This window comes from Dromiciops gliroides, chromosome 6 (assembly GCF_019393635.1).
Source record: "Dromiciops gliroides isolate mDroGli1 chromosome 6, mDroGli1.pri, whole genome shotgun sequence".
NCBI lineage: Eukaryota > Metazoa > Chordata > Mammalia > Microbiotheria > Microbiotheriidae > Dromiciops > Dromiciops gliroides.
Genome location: NC_057866.1, coordinates 90,617,396 through 90,642,320, shown reverse-complemented (window position 1 = coordinate 90,642,320; position 24,925 = coordinate 90,617,396). Strand labels below are relative to the sequence as shown.

General features: G+C 39.3%; 1 protein-coding gene across 6 annotated transcripts in view; it reads left to right on the top strand.

The window, feature by feature from the left end:
- The window catches only part of AFAP1 (actin filament associated protein 1), a 242,686-nt gene that overhangs the window by 112,334 nt on the left and 105,427 nt on the right, over positions 1-24,925 (top strand). For all 6 annotated transcript variants that reach the window (XM_043973039.1, XM_043973038.1, XM_043973036.1 and 3 more), the window contains 2 exons: positions 12,980-13,191; positions 21,840-22,019. In XM_043973039.1, coding sequence (XP_043828974.1) covers positions 12,980-13,191; positions 21,840-22,019 — 392 coding nt within the window. The remainder of the gene's footprint in view (positions 1-12,979; positions 13,192-21,839; positions 22,020-24,925) is intronic.

Sequence of the window (24,925 nt, the reverse complement as noted above, 5' to 3'; positions counted from 1 at the left end):
TTTCTTTACATTCCTTTATTATTATTATTATTATCACTATTATTATTCATTATAACAATAACTATAATAGTAATAACTGCCATTTACATGACATTGTAAAGTTGATAAAATGCAAACAGCCTATGAGGGACATGTTCTGGTGTTGTTACCTGCATTTTACAGAGGAGGCGGCAGAGGCTCAGAAAGGTTAGATAGCCTTCCCAAGGTCACACAGCAAATGAAATTTGAACAAAGGTCTCTCCCGCTTTTCAGGCTGTTGCTCTTTCCATGTCACTATTTAGACAATCAGTGCCAATGGAATTGCTCTTAGTGGGTTGAAAATAAAGCAATGACAAGTTGAACATGAAGCTGGCATAACTTGGTGTCCTGATTCTGTCTCTCACAGGCATCATGGAGACTTGTCTTCCAAAGCAGTAGCATTGGTATTGAATGGCTCCCTTTATAGCTACCTGGTAACTCTCAGCAGGCTCTTTTAGTCAACACAAATCTTGTCACTTCAAATGAAAAAAATCTAACTGACTAAGGCCCCAAATCTTTCAGAACAAGCATTCTCCTGGAGCTCATTGATCTGTGATCGATGATCTCTGGTGGTGGTTCAGTTCTTGCATGAGCCTCCCAATGTTAGATTCCATTGAAATTGAAGTAGACTGTCAAGGTGGCCCCCAGTGGGCTTAAAGGCAGGTTCTTATATAAGAAGTGCATATCAGAGATAAATCACCCTGTCATCTCTCTCCCTCCCTCCTCTCAGAGAACCATCCCTGATAACAAAGGTTATTTTAAGAAAGAGAAAAAAAGTGTCTTAATACATTGAAAAAAAATCTGACACTATATGCAGTGTTCCACCCCTGTGTATCTCTGACTTGTCTATAAAGGAGAGGGTCAGGATAGAAAGAAGAAAGGATAAAAGGAAATAATCATTTATTAAGCTCCCACTATGTGCCAAGAACTGTTCTAAGTGCTTTGCAAATATCAACTTGTTTGATCCTCACAATAAACCTAGGAGGTAAGTGCTATTATGATCCTCATTTTACAGATGAGAAAAATGAGGCTGAGAAAAATTAAATGATTCGTCTGGGGTTACATAGCTTAGTAAGTGTCTGAAATTAGATATGAACTCAGATCTTTCTGACTCTGTGCCCAACATACTTTTTCCACTGCACCTCCTTCTTTGAGACTAAACTTGTTCTTTATATATAGTTTTGAAACATAATTAATAATTAGAATTTCTATAGCTCTTTAAGATTTATAAAGCAATTTTTTTTGGTGAGGCAATTGGGGTTAAGTGACTTGCCCAGGGTCACACAGCTAGTAAGTGTCAAATGTCTGAGGCCAGATTTGAACTCAGGTCCTCTTGACTCCAGGGCCAATGCTCTATCCACTGGGCCACCTAGCTGCCCCAATTTGTAAAGCAATTTTAAAGCATATATAACCATGTGAAGTAGAAGCTATTGTACAACATTCACTCTCAGTGATTTTGTGGTGGTAGTACTTTCTATTTACATTATTGTTTATTTTTTCTTCACTCTGTGTCCACTTCCCAATGCATCAGTTTATAGAAATCTCTTCTTCTCTGTATTCATTTTGCTCATGGCACAGTTTTTTCCCAATTATATTAATGTACCATCATTTATTCAGCCATTTCCCAATCGCAGTGGGCAGCTGCTTTGTTTCCATGAAAAGTACTGCTGTGGATATTTTTGGAGGTCATGGGGCCATTTCATTTCACACCTCTAACAATCTTTGGTATTATTCCAAATTCTTGTTCTTCCTTCAGCCATTCTATATTTTCTGGTTTTTACATTGCCTTTCAGTATACTTTGAGCATCGTTTTAGCAAAGTGGTGACCCACCGGAGGAGCCATAGATTAGAATGTAATGCACAGAAATTCCTTATCAGTGGAAACAGGGTGCTGTGGAAACCATTAAATTTGGAGTTAAAGAACCTGGGTTCAAGTTCCATTACTACCACTTGTGGGATCTTGGACAAATTAGGAAACCTATCTGTGTTTTAGTTTCCTCATTTATTCTCTATTTATGGCACTATGATCTTCCTTTATAAGAAAAAATGATAATTTTGTAGGTCATTTAATTTTTAAGAAATAGGTATCAAGACTGGTCTCTAACAAAATAAGGTTAAAATTTTTTTTTGTTGCACTATGATTCTGAAAATGATACAATTAAATAAAAACTCTTACAAGCTGTGTGACCATGGGCAAGTCACTTAACCCTCATTGCCCTGCCAAAAACAAAAACAAAACAAAAAACAATTAAATAAAAACTTAGGAAGAATGTATTTTGTGCAGGGCACTGTGCTGGATGTGTTGTGAAACCAAAAGTCCGGTTGAGAAATAGTTTTAGTTATTAGATGGTTTTTGAGGTTAAACAGGTACTAGTTATTATATAGTTTTAGATATTAGACCGATTCTGGGGAAACCAGGTGGCGCAGTGGATAAAGCACTGGCCTTAGATTCAGAAGGATCTGAGTTCAAATCCAGCCTCAGACACTTGACACTAGCTGTTTGACCCTGGACAAGTCACTTAATCCTCATTGCCCCGCCCCCACCCCCAAAAAGATATTAGACCCATTCCAAATAATGTGCTAGAGAAGGTTTAAAGGAAAAGGACATCACTGCCTGGGAGGAGTTGGGAAAACAGGATGTATTGGTGTCAACTACTGATAAATTTCCTTTTTTCATTCACTCAATTTCATTAAGAAAGGATTAAAAGGGGCAGCTAAGTGGCGCAGTGCATAGAGCACTGGCCCTGGAGTCAGGAGGACCTGAGTTCAAATCCGACATCAGACACTTAACAGTTACTAGTTGTGTGACCCTGGGCAAGTTACTTAACCCCAATTGCCTCACCTTAAAAAAAAAAAAAAAGAAAGGATTAAAAATACTGCTTGGGAAAAACACATTTAGTTCATCTCTTATTATTATGAAACATTTAAAAACATATTTATCCGTACCAGGTTCTAAAATGGTTAATTACTCCACCAAATTCCTTCTATGGTGCCTCATCATATTCTGGTGGGGAGTGTGGGCTCTTGATGGACAAACTAGGGGGATGAAGCTCTGACCCATCTTCCCATACTGGATGGTCTTTGAGGGTAGGTCATGTGGAAGACTGTTTCCTATTCTGGGACCAGACTAAATAGTTAAGTGTGGTATGGCTCATAGTTGTTGTTTGTCCTTCCTTCTCAAAGAGGACCATGACATCAGGAAGGTGATGTCATGACTTGCAAATGAATTGGATTCAAGTGAGGCAGGGCTGTAGAAAGTCACCAGCCTCCCTCTCTCCTCCAGAGCCATATGGGTCCAGTGGCAAGATATGGATCAGGATGACTGGAGATGGCCCCACCAGAAAGGCCAATAGAAGTGATTTTTAATTACAAAAAATTCATGATGACAATCTATTATAACATAGATCCATGTTGCTAGGAAGAAGTACTTTCACTGTTTGTGATTGATTGATAGAATTCTTTCCTTGATATATTAAAGAATTAAATTAATTAAAGCATGGTTTGAAATACAGGACCCAAGTTCAATTCAGTTTCATGCAGCTCTTTTCTCCTTGTTGGCAAGTACAGCTTTGGGAAAAGTCTCTTGCTTAGGGTTTGAATCATTCAGCTGTAGCCCATGAGAGGAGGTCACAGACTTCTAAAGAGCTAGTAAGCATTTCTGTTTGATTTATTACAGTGAATACTGTAGCTAGCCATCTCTGTGAGTAGCCCAACCTGTCACATCCTGTTCCTTTGATTGAGACCATGCCAATGGCCAATTTTCTTTGAGCTAATTCCAGAGGAAATAGATCAGTGGAGCTAAATGCCTCAGGGATCAATTCAGTCACCAGGGACTCACCACATGGTGCCTCAGTTCATCATATGCATTTGAGAAATCTCTTATGGCCCATGGCACTCAGAACTTGCCTTCCATCCCTTGAAGAATAATAGGCATGAATTAGCTTTATTCTGATTGATGACTTAAATCAGTCATGGATTATATTGCCTTTTTCATTTTTCTTGAGCTTGAAGTTGCTTTTATAGGTTCCTTGATTTATTTTCCCCCAAAGTTGGTTTTACATTTCATCTGGGCTTTGACTATGTTAGCAGGTCTTTGTTTTTAGATTTTGTTAGTGTTCAGGATACCATAAGCCTCCTGGGAGGTGGGTATTTAAATAAAAGCCAAGTGCCATTTTGACTGACTCTTCCCTTTGTACTGGATAATTTGAGTCAGTTTAATTTCACATATACTTATTGAATATCTATTTTGTGCAAGACACCATACTGGGTGTTCTGGATTTAAAGATGAAAAAGACACTATTGCCAAGATGAATAATGCACAGCCCTTAGTGTCTACAGACTTGAAATCAAATAGAGAGGCTATGGGCCCAGACAACCCAGAGGAGATGACTTGGTGGGAGGAGCGTGATCACTGTCTTCAAATAATTAAAGGCCTGCCATCCTAAGAGGGATTAAATTGATTCTGTTGGTCTCTAGTGTGCAGAACTAGAAGCAATAAGTGGAAATTATAGACCAGTTTCACCCAGATGGCAAGAAAAGCTTCTTCAACGAGAGCTGTCCAAAAGGAGAGTAGGTCTTTGGGAGTTATTTGATTCCTCATTGGAAAAGAAGGCTAGTAATCTTTGTTGAGTTCAACAGTCTCATTTTCCAGTTGAGGAAATAGGTGGCCAAATGGTTGCAACTGTGGGCAATTTGCTCTTTACAGTACTGTTTTCTCATCTTGAAAACAATAAGAAATCTGTTATTTGAAACTTTGAAATAGAATCTGGCTCTGTGAAAGGAAGTGACTTTGTCAAGGGTACACCAAGTAGTAAATAGTAGAGGAAATATTTTACCCTGGGTCTTCTGACTCCAAATCTTATTCTCTGTCCTTCTTTCTTTCTTTGTTTTTTTTTTTTTGTTTGTTTGTTTGTTTGTTTTTTTTTTGGTGAGGCAGTTGGGGTTAAGTGACTTGCCCAGGGTCACACAGCTAGTAAGTGTCAAGTGTCTGAGGCTGGATTTGAACTCAGGTACTACTGAATCCAGGGCCGGTGCTCTATCCACTGCACCACCTAGCTGCCCCTTACCTTCTTTCTTAAAAAAATATATTTTTATTGATATCTTTGTTTTTTTTCTAAACAATTAAACTGTAAAATAGGTGCAGAAGGAAATGGCAAACCACTCCAGTATCTTTGCCAAGAACACCCTAAATCAGGTCACAGAGAGTTGGACACTACTGAAACGAGTCAACAACAGCAACACCAAACTAGCAAATTCCCCTGTATGCCTATTGACATCTTCCCATTCTTTCAAGGTCAAGCTCAGATGACACCTCTTCTGTGAAGATGAATTAGGGCCTTGATGGCCCTAATTCTCTCTCAATAGATCTCATAATCTTATGTACTTGTATTCTTGTGGATTAAGAAGGTTCCCCTTCATTGCAGGTTTTTATTTTATTTTATTTATTTAGGGGCAGTGAGGGTTAAATGACTTGCCCAGGGTCACACAGCTGGTAAGTGTGAAGTGTTTGAGACCAGATTTGAACTCAGGTCCTCCTGAATCCAGGGCTGGTGCTTTATTCACTGTGCTACCTAACTGCCCCCATTGCAGGTGTTTAAACAGAATTTGATGATCAAATCAGGGAATTCTTCACATTTTGTGTCATAGTCTCCTTTGCCTGTCTGGTGAAATCTATTGACCCTGTCTTGGAATAATATTTTAAAAGCATAAAAAAATATAAAATACAGAGGATTACTAAAGGAGCTAATTATATCAAAATATAATTATCAAAAAAAATTTTTTTAAACCCTACAAGTTTAAAGACTCTAGGTTAAGAACTCAAAGACTATATAATCTAGAAGCATTCATTGTATAACAGAAGGAACACTGGACTGGGGATTAGAAGGCTCTCACTCTCTGTGATTTATTTATTTATTTTATTTTTTGCAGAGCAGTGAGGGTTCAGTGACTTGCCCAGGGTCACACAGCTAATAAGTGTCAAGTTTCTGAGGCTAGATTTGAACTCAGGTCCTCCTGAATCTAGGGCTTGTGCTTTATCCACTGTGCCACCTAGCTGCTCTGAAGGCTCTTACTCTGAAAACTCATGGTGTATGTGACCTTGGACAAGCCACTGAGCCTAATTTCCCTCATTTATAAAATGAAGGAGTTGGGCACCATGATCTTTGAGGTCTATTCCAGCCCTAAGCTCTATGATCCTATGAGCCTCAAAGATCTATTCTAACTCTGGAATTCATAAATATGATAATGCTACAGTGTGAAAAAATGTAGAAAGTGAAGTATAAAATAAAAAATTATTTTAAAAAAAGAAATTAATTCACAGGAAATTGAAAGATCTTTTCTAGCTGGGGAGGAATGAAGGAAATCTTTGTGATCGAGGTGACATTTGATGTGAGCCTTAAAGGAGAGATAGGAACTGGATGATTTTATAATATGTTGTTTTTCCCCTTTGTACCTCCAAATAAGGAGGTCATGCTAGGTGATGGCTAGGCTTGCTTATCCCTCTAAATCATTAATTCACTTACATTCTAGATCACATTTAATCCTCATAGCAGTCTTGTACTATAAACTGAGGCTTTGAAAGATGATGTGATTGGCCCAAGGTCACATAGCTGGTAAGAGGCAACACTACCACTCATATGACAGTAAAGCTCACTAAATCCAACCTGTTTTTTAGGTGAAGAAATTAATTCCCAGGAAAGTCAAGAGCTAAAAGTATTTTAAGGATTCAAGGGAAAGAGAAGGAACATTATTTCCCTTTGATGTCTTGATGCAGGAATAGGTCAGTCAGCTAGGATTTGAACCTAGATCTTCTGAACCCAGTGATTTTTTTTTTTTCCAGTAGAACATGATGTCTTTTTTATGACCTCATCACTTTAGATACATGATCTTTAAGACCCTGTGGAAATATCTGCTGTTGTTTAGTCATTTATCAGTTATGTCTAACTCTGTGTGTCCCCATTTGGGAATATTAGATAAAGCTATTAGAGTAGTTTGTCATTTCCTTTTCCAGCTCATTTTATAGATGAGGAACTGTTAGGTGACTTGCCCAGGGTCACACAGCTAGTAAGTGTCTGAGGCTGGATTTGAACTCAGGAAGATGAGTCTTCTGACTACGGGCCCAGAGTTCTGTGCACTGAGTGCATTTGGGTGAAAAGTAATTATTCAAGAATCCTGTTCCTATAGCCAGTTTCTCCAGACGAGAAGTATAGGCTACATAATGTTCTTGCTTGCCTGATTTTGGCCTTTGTCGTGGTATATTGTAGTTGCAAGAATAAAGTCTATTGAGGAGCATTTTGGCTCTGTCAGGGTTTCACCCCGAAAGTGATGACTGCCCATGAAAGCAGTTTCTGGCCTCTATTCCCTGACCCACGGCACCATTAAATGTACAAAGAACCCACACAGTTTTATTTTTAGACTCTCTGACAGCTCCACCCCTCCAGGGAAAATTCAGAAAAGACAGTATGCATGAGAGACTGAGGGGTGGGGGTGGAGATGGGGTTGAGCTTGGGGTTGTATCTCTACTTAATTCTGATCAAGTCACTTGCTTTCAACACCAAGGGTTATGAGCCTTCCATTTTCCTTGATTTCTTCTCAAAACCCTCCAGTTTCCTGCCAATAGAGACCTCAAAAGGAGATGAGATTCCATTATCTTGGTTCAGCCTGGACCACCGCACTACACTGGCTTCTCCTAATAAGTTTCTTTGTGCTCTTTCCATAAGTGGTCAGGACATTTGAAATGGGAGAGAGCTGGGCAGTAGACAGTCTGTTTAACCACTACAGCCAATTATAAGGATAATAATACTTCCCATTTAGAAGGTGCTTTATGGTTACATAGCCATTCCTGGCCCTGATTTCATTTGAGTACATATAACAATGCCTTTGCTTTTAATAAGGATTAATGACTCCCTTTTTCCAGATAAGAAAACAGGTTAAAGGTGGTTAAGTGACTTGCCCTGGGTCACAGGCAAGGGAAGTGGGATATTATACTCAGTTCTCACTTTTAAGTCCAGTAGTTTTTTGTTTTTTAAAATATGTATCAACATAAGCCAGTTGTTAAGCTAAGCACTGTTGCTGAAGGGTTACTAGTCCCTTGTGAGGAGAGATATCCAAATTGGGAGCCACACAAATGTGTAAGCCAACAGGCCTATCTGAGTCAGTCTTAGGGTTTCTTCAGAGGAGAAAAATCCAAGTGACTGAAATGGAAGTGGAAAGCCAGTTATAGGAGTGGCACTTTGGATCTGGATCAGGAAGTGAGATACAGGAAATATTGGGATACTGAATGTCTGATTCACCCCATATACCCAAGGCTCTGGCCTTCTGTATCAGCTCTGTATATGCCCTATTCCTGTCTTGTGCTATTTCATAATGGTCATCGTCTGCTGATCCACCAAGTCTAACAAGACCTCGGACTTAGAAACACACCTTTCCCACTCCTGACATGCCACCTTTTTGCAAACTGGCCAGACAGGTACTTACTTCACCAGCACTCCTAGCACAGTAATCAATATATTTAAGGAGCAGGTAGATAGCACAATAAACAGTGCTGTGCCTGGAGTCAGGAAGACTCATCTTCCTGAGTTGAAATCTGGCCTCATACACTTACTAGCTATGTGACCCTGGGTGAGTCACTTAACAGTGCCTCATCTATGAAATGAGCTGGAGAAGGAAATGGCAAACCACTCCAGTATCTTTGCTAAGAAAACCCCAAATGGAGTCATGAAGAGTCAGACACAATTGAAACTACTTAACAAAAACAAAATATTTACTTACTAATGGATATAAAACTTGCTTTGGAGTTGTAAGCACTACTTTATAGTAAGCTGTTGGGTTCATGGAGGAAGGGACTATGGAAGAAGGGAACATTACTCAAGGTTGGGATTACAGGATAAACTGATATGGAAATTTGGTTTAATGGAAGTAAGGGGAAAGACTGTGAGACAACCAGCCTGACAAATTGGAGAGTTCTTGTTGAGGAGGATTAAGAAAGAAGTTTGGATGGGAAAGATGCAGCTAAATTGTAGAGGGTCTTAAAAGCAATTTGCTAAGTGAATGAAGGAAGAAAAAAGAATTTATTGCACACGTTTTGTATACTAGGTATTGTGCTAGGTACTGAGAATACGGAAATAAAAGTGAGATAGTTCCTACCCTCAAAAAGCTTACATTCTGGGGCAGCTAGGTGGCACAGTGGATGGAGCACCAGCCCTAGAGTCAGGAGGACCTGAGTTCAAATTCAGCCTCAGATACTTGACACTTACTAGCTGTGTGACCTTGGGCAAGTCACTTAACCCCAATTGCCTCCCCCTTCCCCCCCATAAAAAAGCTTACATTCTAATCAGGAGTGAGAATGTAGGCAAATGGTAGCCAGGGAAGGAAGTTTTGGCTTGGGGAAACCCAGGGTTTGTGAAGTGGAACCTTAGGACATTTGATTGTTGCTGATTGTCAGACCCTTTTTGGTAGAAATTGTAATATTGATTTGATTTGATTTGACTGCTGTTTTCAGAGCAAGAGGTGGAAAGTGTTGGGGGAGGTTGAGGAAAAGAAAGGGACTAATAGGTCAGCAGGGAAGATGGCAAGATGCTTGGGTGAGTCCAGTAGTTGGATGGCCTGCCAGAAGCAAAGCCCATGGCTGGCTATATATAATGTTAGGTGTGTTTATACTCACTTATTCCCAAACACATCTATCACAACAGAGTTCCAAAGTAGAATGGATTAACATTCCAAGGGCAGAGAGTGAATTTCTGAAGGTCAGGTTCATAGAGTCACTTTTTCTCATGGGCAGAGCCTTCTGGGGTTCGCTGTTGCTTTGAGTTAGATGAGATATATTCATTCTGAGAAGTTCTATGGATAACTTAAGCTCATTTCCATATTTTTAAGGAATGGTGAAGAACACCTCCTAGTGTAGACATGTGGACCCATAATATCCATCGTTTGGTAGTTCTACCATTTCTTTCTCGTCGTCTTTTTTCACATTGAATAAGGGGACCTGAGTTTGCTCAGCAGAGATACTGGTATCATATTGCCTTTGTTTCTCATAGTAACCCTTTAAAGTAGACTGGATCAGGGATGATAATAAACCCTACTTTACAGAGAAGGAAACTGAAACTTAGAGCTTGTATCTCATTGGTAGAATGTAAATTCACTAATTTTCTTTTTTGTCTTTCTCTCTCTAGTACCTAGTTAACATATATTTGTTGATTGAATTCATCAATCAATCAATCAATCAATCAATATTGAATATCCTCTGTGTGCCAGCCAGGCACTGTATTGAGTGTTAGGGAGACAAGATGAGGCAAAAGACAGTGTCTGCCCTCAAGAAGCTTACATGCATGCTCTAATGGAGGAGACAACATGTAAACACAAATATATACAAAGCAAACTATGCACAGGATAAATAATAAATTATTAACAGAAAGAAGGCACTAGAATTATGAGGCCTTGGGGAAGGCTTCCTGTAGAAGGTAGGGTTTTAGTTAGGACTTAACAGGATTGGGGTGAGCTTGTGAGTTTTCTAAGCTCACACATCTTGTGAATGTCTAGAGCCACAACTGGAATACAGATTTTGTATTTCCAAGTCCAGCGTTCTTAGTGAGAATGATACCAGGAGTGCTGGCTGGTATCTGGTCAGCCCCCTTAGCTCTGGTTAATTGAAATGAACAAAATCTTTAGCAATCACCACCCTGGAACTCCAGTTCTCAGAAGCCATTCATACTTTTTATTCTGTCCAATGACTTGAATACTGAAGTGAACCAAAATAACAATTTAATAGTTATCTATCTTTTTTTTTTCTCCCAGAAAAATAAATGTATGTTTGGATATAGAATGTTGCCTCCTTGATGAGGACTGTTTTTAGTTTTTATCCTTGTATTCTCAGAACCTAGAACATTAAGTGTTCATTGGCTTGACTTGGTTTTGGTGATCCCATATAAGACACAACTGGAAAGTCTAGCCTTGACAGTGACTTGCTTTAAAAAAAAAGAATTTGGGGGAGAGGAGATATTTCATTGAACCCATACCCCATGTTCCTTTTTCTTTTTTTAAGGCAGGGATGAATAATTCACATAGAGCATGTTCCTTACTACTTACTTACTGTGAGTTATAATGCCAGCTTAATTACTGCATTATACAGTATTACCACTGGCATGTGACCCTCATGCTTCTAGCTCCAAGCTCTTTCTGTGACCCCAAGCAGTCCCCGAATACAAAGGTTATACTGGTTTGCTTAGGCATTCTAGGTTACCATAGATTTAATTTGATTATACCACTTCTCGGCATTGTGTAGCTTGTTTGTGTTGTAATTAAATAACCCTGTGGTTTAGTGGAAAGAGACCAGCAAACATCGGTTTAATTCCTGACTTGATTGTGGCCCTGGGCCTGTGAGCAAGTAACTCTATCCCCCTGGTCTTCCCGTGTGTAAATTGAGGGTGTTAGACTTTGTTTGGTGATATGCTCATTATTGAAAAACTCAATAAACCTAAAGCACATAGCATCTCATTTGCCCACTATTTGCTTTATAAGTTGTTTTGTTTCCCCCTTCAACTCTTTGCATGGTTTTCAACAAGAATTAATTGGAGGTTTTCATCCAGGTGATGGTGTAGCACATCTTTGAGTGTACAATAATCACTGTGCATACTTTCAGAGCACTTTCCTTTGATTCAAAAGATGTTCCCCATCCATTATCTTATCTGAACCACCCATTAGTCCTTCAAGGTTGGCAGAACAGTGATAATTTCCCCTATTTTACAGATAAGGAAAGTAAAGACTAATCATAGAAAGTAATTTCTCTTGCTTAAGTGATGGACCCTGGCTTAGAACTCTAGGCCTCCTGATTTCCAATCCAGTGTTTTGTCCATTTTAGCCCAGGAAATTTTGGAATAAAAGTTTATTTCTTTATGAGCTGCTTCATTTTGTACCATAATTCTTCCTAAGGTTTATAGTCATCAAATTATTCATGATTTTCATTTCAGTGAGTAATGATGCAGAACACTACCTCTGCTAATGGTAATCACAAGAATTCCAATAATTTCCCCAGCACTTTCAGGTTTACAAAGTTCTTTGATCATAACCACCCAAAGAGGTAGGCAGTTCAAGTATCATTATTCACTTTTTAAAGATGAGCAAAGCTTCTTAAAAAGAAGGGAAGTGACTTAAGGGTAGTTACAAAAATCAGTAAATGGGAAAATCTCTATCTAAACCCAGGTCTCCTGATTTCAAGACCAGAGTTCCCAGTGTGGAATTGGATAAATCATTTCACTGTCTTGAGCTTACATTTCTCTGCCTCTTGCTAACTATTTCATAAGACAATTCTTTGGAGCTAATTGGATCATGCCTTTGTAAACTGTGAATTACTATAGAAATTTGAACTGCTTAGTCATTATAAATCTGGCCACCGAAACAATATCCAGAGGTGTTTTTAAAAAGTCATTTCCAATTTCAAGTAAATTTTCAGTCATTGAAGAATTGGAGGTTGAGAGCATCTCTAATTTTGTAAATTGGTGTCATTTTAGTTTCCAATACCCAACACTCCTAGTTTGTGAAATGCGTCCAAAATAAGGCTCAGTTCATCATTCAATTCAACAATATATTTATTGAATACTTATTTTTACATGTAGGACACTGTGTACTCCACTGGAGGTGGAGAGTAGGGTGTGATACCATAAAAGTTGGTTTCCCCCCATCATAGAACTTATAGACTATTCAGAGTAGTGGAGGGGGCAATATAACAGTGTTCTTAGACCTTTTCAAGGTTGTAGACTTTTTTTTTTGGTGGGGCAATGAGGGCTAAGTGACTTGCCCAGGGTCACACAGCTAGTTAAGTGTCAAGTATCTGAGGCCAGATTTGATCTCAGGTCCTCCTGAATCCAGGCCCGGTGCTCTATCCACTGGGCCACCTAGCTGCCCCCTTGTTGTAGACATTCTTCATGGTAGTTTATTTTAACTGATCTACCTTTCTGTTTCTCAAAAGATTATGATTCAGATGCAATGAGCAGCTCGTATGAATCATATGATGAAGAAGAAGAAGATGGAAAAGGGAAGAAAACGAGACACCAGTGGCCATCAGATGAAGCCTCCATGGACCTTGTGAAAGATGCTAAAATCTGTGCATTCCTCTTAAGAAAGAAACGGTTCGGACAGTGGACCAAGCTGCTCTGCGTCATCAAAGACACCAAACTACTGGTAAATCTTTTGGAATGAATAATTTAAAGTAAAATCTACCCTGGTACATAGCCAAATTATGGTGCACTAAGGGGCAGCTAGGTGGCACAGTGGATAGAGCACTGGCCCTGGAGTCAGGAGTACCTGAGTTCAAATCCAGCCTCAGACACTTGACACTTACTAGCTGTGTGACCCTGGGCAAGTCACTTAACCCCAATTGCCTCACTCAAAAAAAAAAAAAATTCTGGTGCACTACCCATTGCTTGCATGCTCAGAATCAATATTCACTTTGGGAAAGGGGAGGAAACCCAAGCGCTAAGGCATAGAATGAATGACTTCCTGACAGCTGTATATCAAGCAATTGAGCTCAGAAAGTTAGTTGTAAATTGAATTTTTGCTTATTGAAATACCTTTTAAATTAAATTCGGCTCAGTTTGATTCAAAAAACATTAAGAATTGACTGCATCATAAATTATGAATGGAAATCATCTTTTTATAGTAGAATTGAAAAGGCCTTCTAGTTTTATTGCTTTTAGTTATTAGACATGTGACTTTGAACAATTCTCTTCCTTTCTCTGTGCCTTGATTTCCTTATCTGTAAAATTGGAACACTAATATTTGCGTTGCCTACAACATAAAAGTTATTATTAAGAAAGTGTTCTGTAAACCTTAAAGTGTTACATAAATTTAATTCATTATCATCTGCTCTGGTTCCTTAGTTTTGTAGGTGAGGAAACTGTGTTGAGGGGTTTGAAGTGAATCATCTGAGTTAGTGGAAGGAATGGAATCTAGTGCTCTTCATACTTCCCCCACCCCCAGTAGTTTCTGTCCTTGAGGTGAACGTATTATTTTATAGGAAAAAGAAAAGAATCCTTTTGCAAATCAAATCCTCAAGCCCTACACTATCAGTATTGTAAAGCTGCCTTTTAAAAAATATTGGGTGTGTGATATATGAGGGTACAGCTCTCGGACCATTGTGGTTCTCTATGGGACTGGTCTTTAAATACCATTCATTTCTTTCCAAATGCCCTTGGTTTGGGGGTATTTGTATTTTGCTGTCACTGTGATATTGCTGTTCCAAACCAGCATGATTCAGCCACATGTTATTGCCAAATCTAATGGCCTTTGGCAGTACTCATCCTTTTTAACCTTTTTTCTAACATTTGAAGCCATGGACCATTCTCTTTTAGATATTTTTTTCCTTTGCCTTCTGAAATATTGTACTATTCATCATGTTTATCTTTCTACCTTTTTGACTATGCCTTCTTGGGTTTTTTTGCTCATTTACTAAGCATGGGTGCCCTTCCAAGGTTCTCTCCTTGGTCTTTTTTTCCCCTTTCTCTATTCCCTGCTTTGATGATTTCATTTATGTCTTCAATCATCACTATATCAATTATCCCTGTAAATGATGGCCAAATTTGTATCTTCACCTCAGCCTTTCTTCCACATTAGACCCTTAATTCTTTTTCTTTCTTTCTTTCTTTCTTTCTTTCTTCCTTTCTTCCTTCCTTCCTTCCTTCCTTTCTTTCTTTCTTTCTTTCTTTCTTTCTTTCTTTCTTTCTTTCTTTCTTTCTTTCTTTCTTTCTTTCTTTCTTTCTTTCTTTCTTTCTTCTTCCTTCCTTCCTTCCTTCCTTCCTTCCTTCCTTCCTTCCTTCCTTCCTTCCTTCCTTCCTTCCTTCCTTCCTTCCTTCCTTCCTTCCTTCCTTCCTTCCTTCCTTCCTTTCTTTCTTTCTTTCTTTCTTTCTTTCTTTCTTTCTTTCTGGTGAGGCAATCAGGGTTAAGTGACTTACCCAGGGTCACTCAGCCAGTGTCAAGTGTCTGAGGCTTGATTTGAACTCAGGTCCTCCTAACTCCAGAGCCAATACTCTAGCCACTGTGCCACCTAGCTGCCTCCAGACCCTTCTTTCTTTTTTTTTTTTTTGTAGGACAATGAGGGTCACACAGCTAGTAAGTGTCAAGTGTCTGAGGCCGGATTTGAACTCAGGTCCTCCTGAATCCAGGGCCAGTGCTTTATCCACTATGCCACCTAGCTGTCCCTAGACCCTTATTTCTAATGGTCACTGCTGCATGGCTCCAACTGGGTTCTCTGCTCACACCATGAATTCAACGTATCCAAAATCAAACTGCTTTTCCCCTCAAGCTTTATGAACTCTAAACTCCTCTATTTCATAGACTCTCAGACTGTGGAGGCCATGCTGTACCTGATTAAGAGTACCTTCTATAACAAATTGTCATTTAGCCCTTCCCTGAAGACCTCTGGTGAAGTGGAGCCCATGGCTTTCTGATTCAATTTTTTGAATAGCTCTTGTTGTTAGAAAAAAAATAAATCTCTTATTTTGAGCCCAAATCTGTGTTGTGCCTCTGTGGCTTCCATCCATTTATCTCAGCCCTCCAAATTCAGGGAGCAGCATTTGACTCTTCCCTCACCTGCCCAGGCCCCCTCCAATAGAATGTGAAGTCCTGGAGGACAAGGGGCTGATTCATTCTTGTCTGTGTATCTCCAGCATTTAACATCATTACTGTAATCCAGTAAGTCCAGAACACTTATTGACTATTACAAGTTCTAGCTCTTGAGCAGATTGGAGAAAGAACTCCTAAGTCCAAGTGATTGTAGGGATGGTCACTTGGCGTTTCCCTTTTCATTATGTGGTGTGTTTCTCCATGGAAGCAGTATTACTACGAGCTCATTTCCCCTTTTTCTTTCAAGATTAAGACAAAGCTACTTGTGGATCTGATGGCAATACTTATTTTCATGAGAGCTTTGATGTTCTTCCATTGCTAATTTGGAGCACTTCACCCTTCTCTAGGTAAACTGGTGCCCCCCTCCCCTTCCTAGGGGCTCATGATATTAATGATGAAACTAATTGTGGATGCCCAATTGGCATAACCCAGCACAGCCCCAAACTGCTGAACTCAAGAGATCTCCCAGCCTCTAATCCCAGGGATTAGAGAGATGTGATACCATGTATGGCTCTTTTCTCTTTTCATTTAATTTTTATTGACATCTTTTGTTTATCTTCATTTCGGAATAAATCTCTTCTCCCTCTTCAAACCCTGGTATCAACAGCAACAATAACAAAAATTGAAATGAAGGGAGAAACGCACTTCAAAAAACCAACCGAGCCATCAACTGCATCTGACAGTATATGCAATGTACCATGACCACAGTCCCCCACCTCTGCACGGGAGGTAGTGCATAACATTTTAACAAGCCCAAAATTAGAACTTTTTAGTTCCCTTCTGAAGTGAGCCATGGTATATTCTTCTATGCCAGGCTGTGCAAGTGGGGCATGAAGGGCCTGGAGGTTTTGAAGGGGAAAATGATCTGAAGGGAAATTCCTTTCTGCCTTTGAAACCTAAATGCTGAGTTTTCTAGAATTAAATAGAAAGGCAGGGAGAGGGGAAAGAATAAAAAATAAAGGCCCAAGCAACAGTGGATAGTGGTTTGCTCAAAATATGGTTATCTTTAAGAAGAAAACTCCTGGGGCAGCTAGGTGGTGCAGTGGATAGAGCACTGGCCCTGGATTCAGGAGGACCTGAGTTCAAATCTGGCCTCAGACACTTAACACTTACTAGCTGTGTGACTCTGGGCAAGTCACTTAACCCTCATTGCCTTGCCATAAAAAAAAAAAGAAGAAAACTCCTATTTCCACATTTACATAGGGTTTTACAGTTTGCAAAGTTCTTTCCTCCCAATTTTTGAAGGAAAAATATTAGGCAAATATAATTATTCCCATTTAACAGATGAATAAACTGATACTGAGAGAGATTGAAGAGACTTGTTCCTGATCCTATTGATAGCTGATGGCAGAGCCAGACCCAGTTGCTGGTATTCAGACTCCAAGGCCCAAGCCTCTCCTCCAGTACAGTATGCAGAAGCATAGGGAGAGCTTCCCAAATAAACCAATGGTCCATAGACTATCTGTGACTTTTCTTGGGTTTCTTATGAAATAATCTAATTTTGAGGCCTGAGGTTGAACCTCTGCTTTATAGCCGTTGCATTTGTTTTCTTCTATGTCTTGAAACATTTCCTAAGAATTTATCTCATGAAAACATCATTTCTATGTTACTCATGGATGATTTTAGGATTATCCTGAATAGCATCTTAGAAATAGAAGGGTCCTCAGAGACCCTGTAGTCCAACCCCTTCCTTTTATAGACAAAGAAACAATGGTCCAGAGAAGGGTCATTTTACAGTAAGGCAAAGAATCAACTGTTTTTCTCAAGTTTTGAGTTTTCATTATGAGACACTTAAAAAATGTTATGCTAAATTTATAATGAGGACATTGTCCCCCCCCCTTTTAATTAAGTATCTTATTCAGTTTTTTTGAAACACTGAGGATGCACATTTTGGCCACATGTGTGGCCTGAATTGCTCCAAAGTTTGGTTTCTGCCAGTATGATACCATGGGGATTTATAAAAATAAATAGTAAAAAGGAAACTGGGTGGGGGGGAGGGGGTGGAAAAAACTTAACAAATGTGTTCTCAGTTCATGTGAGATTTGTTGTCTGAATAACTGCCCTCTAAGGCTTAAGGAAATTATATAAATAGTTTTAAATTTTGTCATCAATTAAAAATAAAATTCAAATGGGATTTAAATGGGATGTTTTAAAATGCAGCCAGATGTCTAGTTTAAATATATCAACTATGAATTTTTTGGGGTGGGACAATGAGGGTTAAGTGACTTGCCCAGGGTCACACAGGATTGTTTTGTACTGTAAACATGAAAATATATTCTATTGAAACATACCTATTAATTACTAGGATTTTATAATTGATAAAGAAAGACTTAGCCTCATTTTCCTCTTTCATGAACTGGGAGATTCTACTAGAATCTTGATGATCTCTCAGGTACCTTCCAGCTCTGGTTTTCTATGTTCCCATGTTTAAGATTCCTTCCATCTCTGACATTGTTCTGTGCGTGAAGAGCTCTTCTAGTTCTGATGTTTTCCCTTGCATTTTAAAAATTCTGTGTTCCAGAGCCAGCTCTTTCATTTTAGATTCTCAACAATGTTCTATAGTTCTTTGGAGATAAATTGCCTTTGCCTAACTTTTTTCTAGATAACATTCCCTTTCCCCCTTTTTCTATTTGTAGCCTGTTTTTATATTCACTAAAATATATATAATCCCAGGAAGATACCTAATTTAAAGATAGTGAATATGTATCATCCTACATTTTCCTTAAAGGAAAATATCAATCAATTATAAAAAAAATTAAAGCAGAAAAAATATTGTGGTCTTTCATACCCATACCAATGAAAAGTAATAAAAAGCCTTTTGGACCATCAGGAGAAAATAAAACCATTATTTAGGTGAAGATGGAGAGGTGTTAATTTGATCCCCAATTTAAATCAAGTCTGTAGATGGTTTACAGAGATTTCTGTAGCTTATGTGTAGATATTTCCAGATTTTCCTGGGCTAGCGGTATTCTACTCAGTCTAGGGCCAGCAGAAGATATCACACAGAAAGCTTCTTCTTGCTTGTTCTATGGATTCATTGTATGAAAGTATGGAGAAGGAGTGTAGTGGCTAGCAGCTGAGCCAAAGAAAACCTACCTGGAGCCTGAGAGAGAAGGGTTTTGCTGGTCTCCAGTCACATATAAGATCACTGAGGAACAAGTCTCTAAATAATCTCCTTCAGACCATGGATTGCTGAATCTACCAAATTCCAGAAATGGTGCTAAGACGCTGGGTGGGCGCAGCATTAATAGTTTATGATATCTGACTTATGTTGTGTTGATGAATCTACATGGAAATGGAAATGGACTATTTTTGTGCTGTGTTGGTTATGTCTTCTCACCATCACTTGAGAGAATAGAGCATTGCAGTATTTCAGAGTGGAGAGATCCTAGAGCTCAAGAAATCCAACTCATCCCTGAGCATTAATTCCCTCCAGGTTGTTCCCCGTATGTGTTCTGCTTGAAGGGGTTACTTTGCTACCTCTCCTTTTCCGAAGTGTCTCCCATCCTCCTCTCCCCCCATGCAAAGCCCCCTCCCCACGCAGTATTGCCCTTCTTTAAAGAATAAACGTAAGCCTCCATTGCTACTTTTGTCAATTAGTAGTTACCAGGACTTTATTAAGCACTTGCTTTGTGTCAGGTGCATCGATCATCATGATGATAATAATGTTAGCTAATATTTATATAGCATTTAATATGTGCCAGGCCCTGTGCTAAGTGCCTTACGATTTATTGTCTCATTTGATCCTCACCATGATCTTGGACTCAGATGCTGTTATTCTCCCCATTTACAGATGAGGAAACTGTGGTAAACAGAGGTTAAAGGGTCACACAGCTAGGAATTCTTTGAGATCTGAACCCAGGTCTTGCTGATTTCAAGCCCAGCACTACCTCCATTATGAAACAATAGGAACTAGCAGAAACAGAGACACTATTCCTTCTTCTACCTCATCAACATTAATCAAATTATTATCATCCTCACCTATCATTGTCATTTATGTAGCACTTTAAGGTTTGCAAAGTATTGTTAACTCATTTGATCCTCATAGCTCTCTTGCTGTGAGGTAAGTGCTATCTTTATTCCTGTTTTACAGATGAGGGAATCCAGGCTGTAAGAGATGAAGTGAATTGCTCAAGGCCAGCTAGTAAATGCCTAGAAACAGGCATTTGAACTCAAATCTTCCTTATTCCAAGTCTTATATTTTATTAGTGTTTCTGTTATTATTGTTGGGGCTGCTGCTGTTGTTGTTACTTTGGACTGGACTTGTGATTTCAGGGGCATAAGGAATCTCCCAATGAGGCAACTCCCTTTACCAAAGCAAGTGACCATTCGAAACAAATTCTTAGAAAGTGGCCAATGATGCTGAGAAATTGACTTACCCAAGGCTCCCATAGCCAGAATGTGTTAGAAGAGGGGCTTGAATACAGGTCCTCTTTACTCTAAAGCATCCTCTCTATCCACACTACACTAGTGATGGCAAACTCAAACAGAAACAGATGGGCCACATATTGACTTAGAAAACCACAAATTAACATTGTCTGTGTTGTATTGCATTTTTATTTATTTTGGGAAACATTTCCCAATTACATTTTAATCTGGTTCTTGCAGCACAAGGGAATTTTGTGGGTACATTGCATTTGACCCTGTGCTATACTGCATTATAGCAAGTCTAAATACATTATCATTGTGTATGTCTGTGCTTAGCAGGAACAAACATCACCAGATGTAGCCATGTGACTTCTAGGATCATGGGATTTTGAGTTGGAAGGAACTTTAGAGGTCATCTAGTCCAACCAACTCAGGAAGGAGGAAATTAAACCCTAGAACATTTAAGCTACTTGCTGTAGCTCACAAAGGTGGAGCTGAGTTTGTGTCTCTGAGTCCCCTGATTCCAAATTCAGGGCACTTTCCACTATGTCACCCTGCCTTGCTTATCTGTAGGCCCAGCTATTCCCCCAAAATGATTTAGTCATTTAGAAAAGAATTTTTAATGTGTCATAAGACTGAATACCTGATGCCCATTAAATTGCTAATCTGTTTTCCAGCATAAGCCTCCCCTTTGGATATCCAGTCTGAGTAATTACTTATCCAGATGCCTTGAGAATTACCTACCCTTCGTCCTAGATGGTTTTATCATTCATTTAACAAATATTAAGGGCCCACTTTGTGTAGCACTATGCTAGGAACCGGCGGGGCTGCAGAGATAAAACATGATCCTTGATTTCATGGTGTCTATAGTCTAATGGGAGAGAAGAAATAAGCACATAACTAAAATATACAACATTGCCTAGTAAATAGAGAGTGGGACAAAGGGAAAAGTGCTGAATCTAAATGATCTGAGTTCAAATCCCAGCTTGGCTAGCTTACTGCCTTTATGTACTTAGTCAATCAGTAAGCATTTATTAAGCCTTTGGGCAGCTAGGTGGTGCAATGGATAGAATGCTGGCCCTGAAGTTGAGAGGACCTGAGTTCAAATCTTATCTTAGACACTTATTAGCTGTGTGACCCTGGGCAAGTCACTTAACCACAGTTGCCTTAAACATTCAGGGCTGTCTCCAGTCAGCTTGATATATACATACATACATACTTATATATGTATGTATATATATGTATAGATAGATATAGATCAATCTATCATCCATCCATCCATCCATCTATCCATCCATCCATCCATCCATCCATCCATCCATCCATCCATCCATCCATCCATCCATCCATCCATCCATCCATCCATCCATCCATCCATCTATCTATCTATCTATCTTGCTACTGGACCCAGTTGACTCTGGAGGAGGGAGTGGGGTTGGTGACCTTGCATGGCCCTTCCTCACTTAAATCCAATTCACTGCAAGTCATGACATCACCCCAATATCACTGTCCCCTTTGAGAATGAAGGAGAAAAAACAAAGGAACAAAAAAAAATAATTAAGCTACTCTATGTGCCAAGCACACTACTGTGCTAAGCACTAGGGATACAAATGAAGGCAAAAGACAGTCAGCTCTCTTGGGAAGCTCATAATCCAATGGAGAGACAACATGCAGGTGTATGTAAGTCACACACCTGATAAATAGTGAAGTCAATGGAAGGAAGGTGCTAGAAGTAAGAAGGATGGGGAAGGGTTTCCTGTAGAAGTTGGGATTAGTGTGGCTTCACAAGCTTTCTTTGAAGAATGTTAAAACCCATGCTGTATGGTTATTGTTCAATGCAGTGCTACAAAAGTTCCAAGGACCAGCAGCCTCATATGGAACTGCCTCTGCATGGGTGCAGCATCACCTACATCCCCAAAGACAGCAAGAAGAAGAAGCATGAGCTGAAAATCACACATCAAGGCACGGATGCCCTTGTCCTGGCAGTTCAGAGCAAAGAACAAGCGGAGCAGTGGCTCAAGGTAAGATGAACCTTTCTATTTTAGGTATCGTTACAGTTTCCATGCTCTTCCTGTGTATAGGATATTGATCTTATATTCTATTCAGTCTGCATTTATAAGGCACCTACTATGTGCCAGACTGAATGCTAAATGCTGGGGATACACATTTTTTAGAAAGGATAGACCCTGCCCTCAGGGTACTTACAATTTAATGCTTAAATTATGATATCCTATAGAAAGAGCAAAGGATAGCCCCTGGGCATTTTGAGGGTTGTACTGGTAATTTCAGAACCTTTAAATAAACAAGCAGAAGTGGCCTCCAGTTTTGTTGGGGAGCTCCTCCATGGAAGACATGTGGAAAACCAGATACCAGAATGACACAGAATGATGGGGACAGGAAGGAGAGGGTTGGGTTCAAACCAATAGAAGGATTCCTTCTACTAATCAAAGTGTAGGCATTGCTTAGGTCTAGGGTACTTTTTAGTCATGGATTCTCTTGCTTTACCTTTGGGATATGAAGACAATTGACCAATCTGGCTTCTCTCTTTTTCTCCCCTTACCTTTTTTTCCCTTCCCTCTTTCTTCCTCACTTTCTTAATACATGAGTGTTATTACACCTTTCATATTGGTTCTGACTAAGAGGTAAATATAAATGTGACTGAACTTAAAAATAAATCTGGGTGTGAGCAACTGAGAATTTCCATTAAAATAGAAGAAAAATGCCGCTAAAGCCAACTGTATTTGTAGTTATCCCCTTTTAAAGGTTCCTCTGCCAGTTTCCATCAAATACATACACACTTTTATATTAGTACTAGAAACGCCTTACGTGCCACATAGTGTGAACACGTGTGTATGTGGTTACTTTTTGAACCTACCGACAAAGGAACGCAGAATCAGCGTTAAAGTTGGAAGGGATGTAAGAGGTCATCGGTTCACACCTACTTTTTTTTTTTTTAAACAGATGAGGAAACTAAAGCCTAGATTTCCTAGGATCACCTAGGTGGTAGTTAGTATCTGAGGTTAGATCTAAACCCATGCTTTCCTAACTCCAGACCCTACTATTCTGTCCACTATATCATACTTCCTCTTGAATTTCCGTGTTGTATTTATTCAATTCAATGTCTAATTATTCCATACCTACTATGCAGAAGGTCTAGTGAGGTGATGGGAAATCTGATGCTAGGCATAACAATAGGACCTGATTTCAGGGAGTTTACAGTCTAAAGGCAAGAGTGGATGATAAGACATCCATGAATAAGTAAGAGGGCGCATGGTTTAGTGGAAAGAAAATCTACTTTAGGATGAGGACACAAGGGTTTGAACCATAACTCAGTAAATTTACTCAGTTGAATTTTGTAAGCTGTCCAGGGAGGGAGAGATCCTTTGCCTACAGGGGGATACATCAATCAACAAGCTAAGTTGAATGCTATGTGGCAGGTCTTGTGTTAAGTTTGGGGGATACAGTAGCAAAAATGAAATCATCTCTGCTCTCAATGCTCTTACAGTCAAATGGAAGAGATAATATTCACACATATAAGTATCTACAGCATATAGACTATATAGGACAAAGATAAAATCACTTTGGAGAGGGGTATGCTAACAGCAAGAAGGACCAGGAAAGGTTTCATTTAGAAGGAGGTGGTTGGTCTGAGCTTTGAAGGGAACTAGGGATCCAAAGAGTTGCTGATGAAGGGGTGGTATTTGTTGGGCATAGAACACCTGGAACCAGTCTCTTCTACTCTGTGGCCTAAAACTGTAAAATGAGAGGGTTGGCCCAGATGTTCTCCAGGGACCAGAAGGTCCCTAAAATATTGATATCTCATTTGAGACCACTGACAACCTTCCTGAGGAAGAGGCAAAGGGACATTAGAGCATCATTGAATTTAAAGCTGGAATGGACAATAGAATTCCTGCATTTTAAGGCCATTAAGCTAAAGCTATGATCTCCATCTTACAGATGGGTAAACCTAGCCTTAGAGAGGTTATATGGCTTAGTTATTATCACATAGCCTGAGTCAGAATCAGGATTCGAATCCAGGTCTTCCTCACTCCAAGGGTAGCATCTCTTAACTTGATCAAGCTATCTCTGTTGACCAACCACGTCCGTTCATGGGTATATTGCATTGATTAAAAATCCAATCCTTTTTTTCCTCTTCCAGTTCTCATTCACTAAAGTACCAGCTTGCTGAATATATTGTGGCTTTAAGCAAACAAACAACTAGCTAATAGAATGTTATTTTATTGGATCACGAAGCTTTGTGACTCAGTTGATGAATAGCATTAACCCGAAGATTAGAAGAGGAAACTTAACAAGCCTGGATACCTTAAATCTTTAACTGGGGAACAAGTTTCTCTCTTTTTAGCTCCACAGATGGGAGTTTATTATAGGCCCGAGGCACATTGCTAATTGTAGGATGTCGAACAAATTTCTGCATGGAGTATTAATGGTTTCTAAGAATGTTCTTTTCAGTGTTTCTTAATCCTTCTGAAGAGGGAACAAATTATACTACCTTCCTAAGGAGATTCAGTGGATTTCACCATCCTGCTGAATATTCGGCCTGAAGGCAGAGGACTGTCAATCCTGTGCCTCAGTTTCTTCTTTTGTGAGAGGAGAGAGCTAGATTAGATGACCTCCATGGTCTTTTCCAGGTTCTGTAATAAACTAGTGTGAATAGTTTGCATTACCAAGCAGCTAGATAGCAGAGGGAGGAAAACCTGAGTTCAAGTGTAGCCTTACACACTTCCTAGATGTATATAACCTTGGACAACTCATTTTAACTCAGTTTCCTCCTCTGTAAAAAAAAAAAATGCACATAAATAAATAATTAAAATGATAGCACCTATCTCACAGGGTTGTTGTGAGGATCAAATGAGATAATATTTGCAAAGTTTTTTGCAAACCATAAAGCAATATATAAATACTAGTC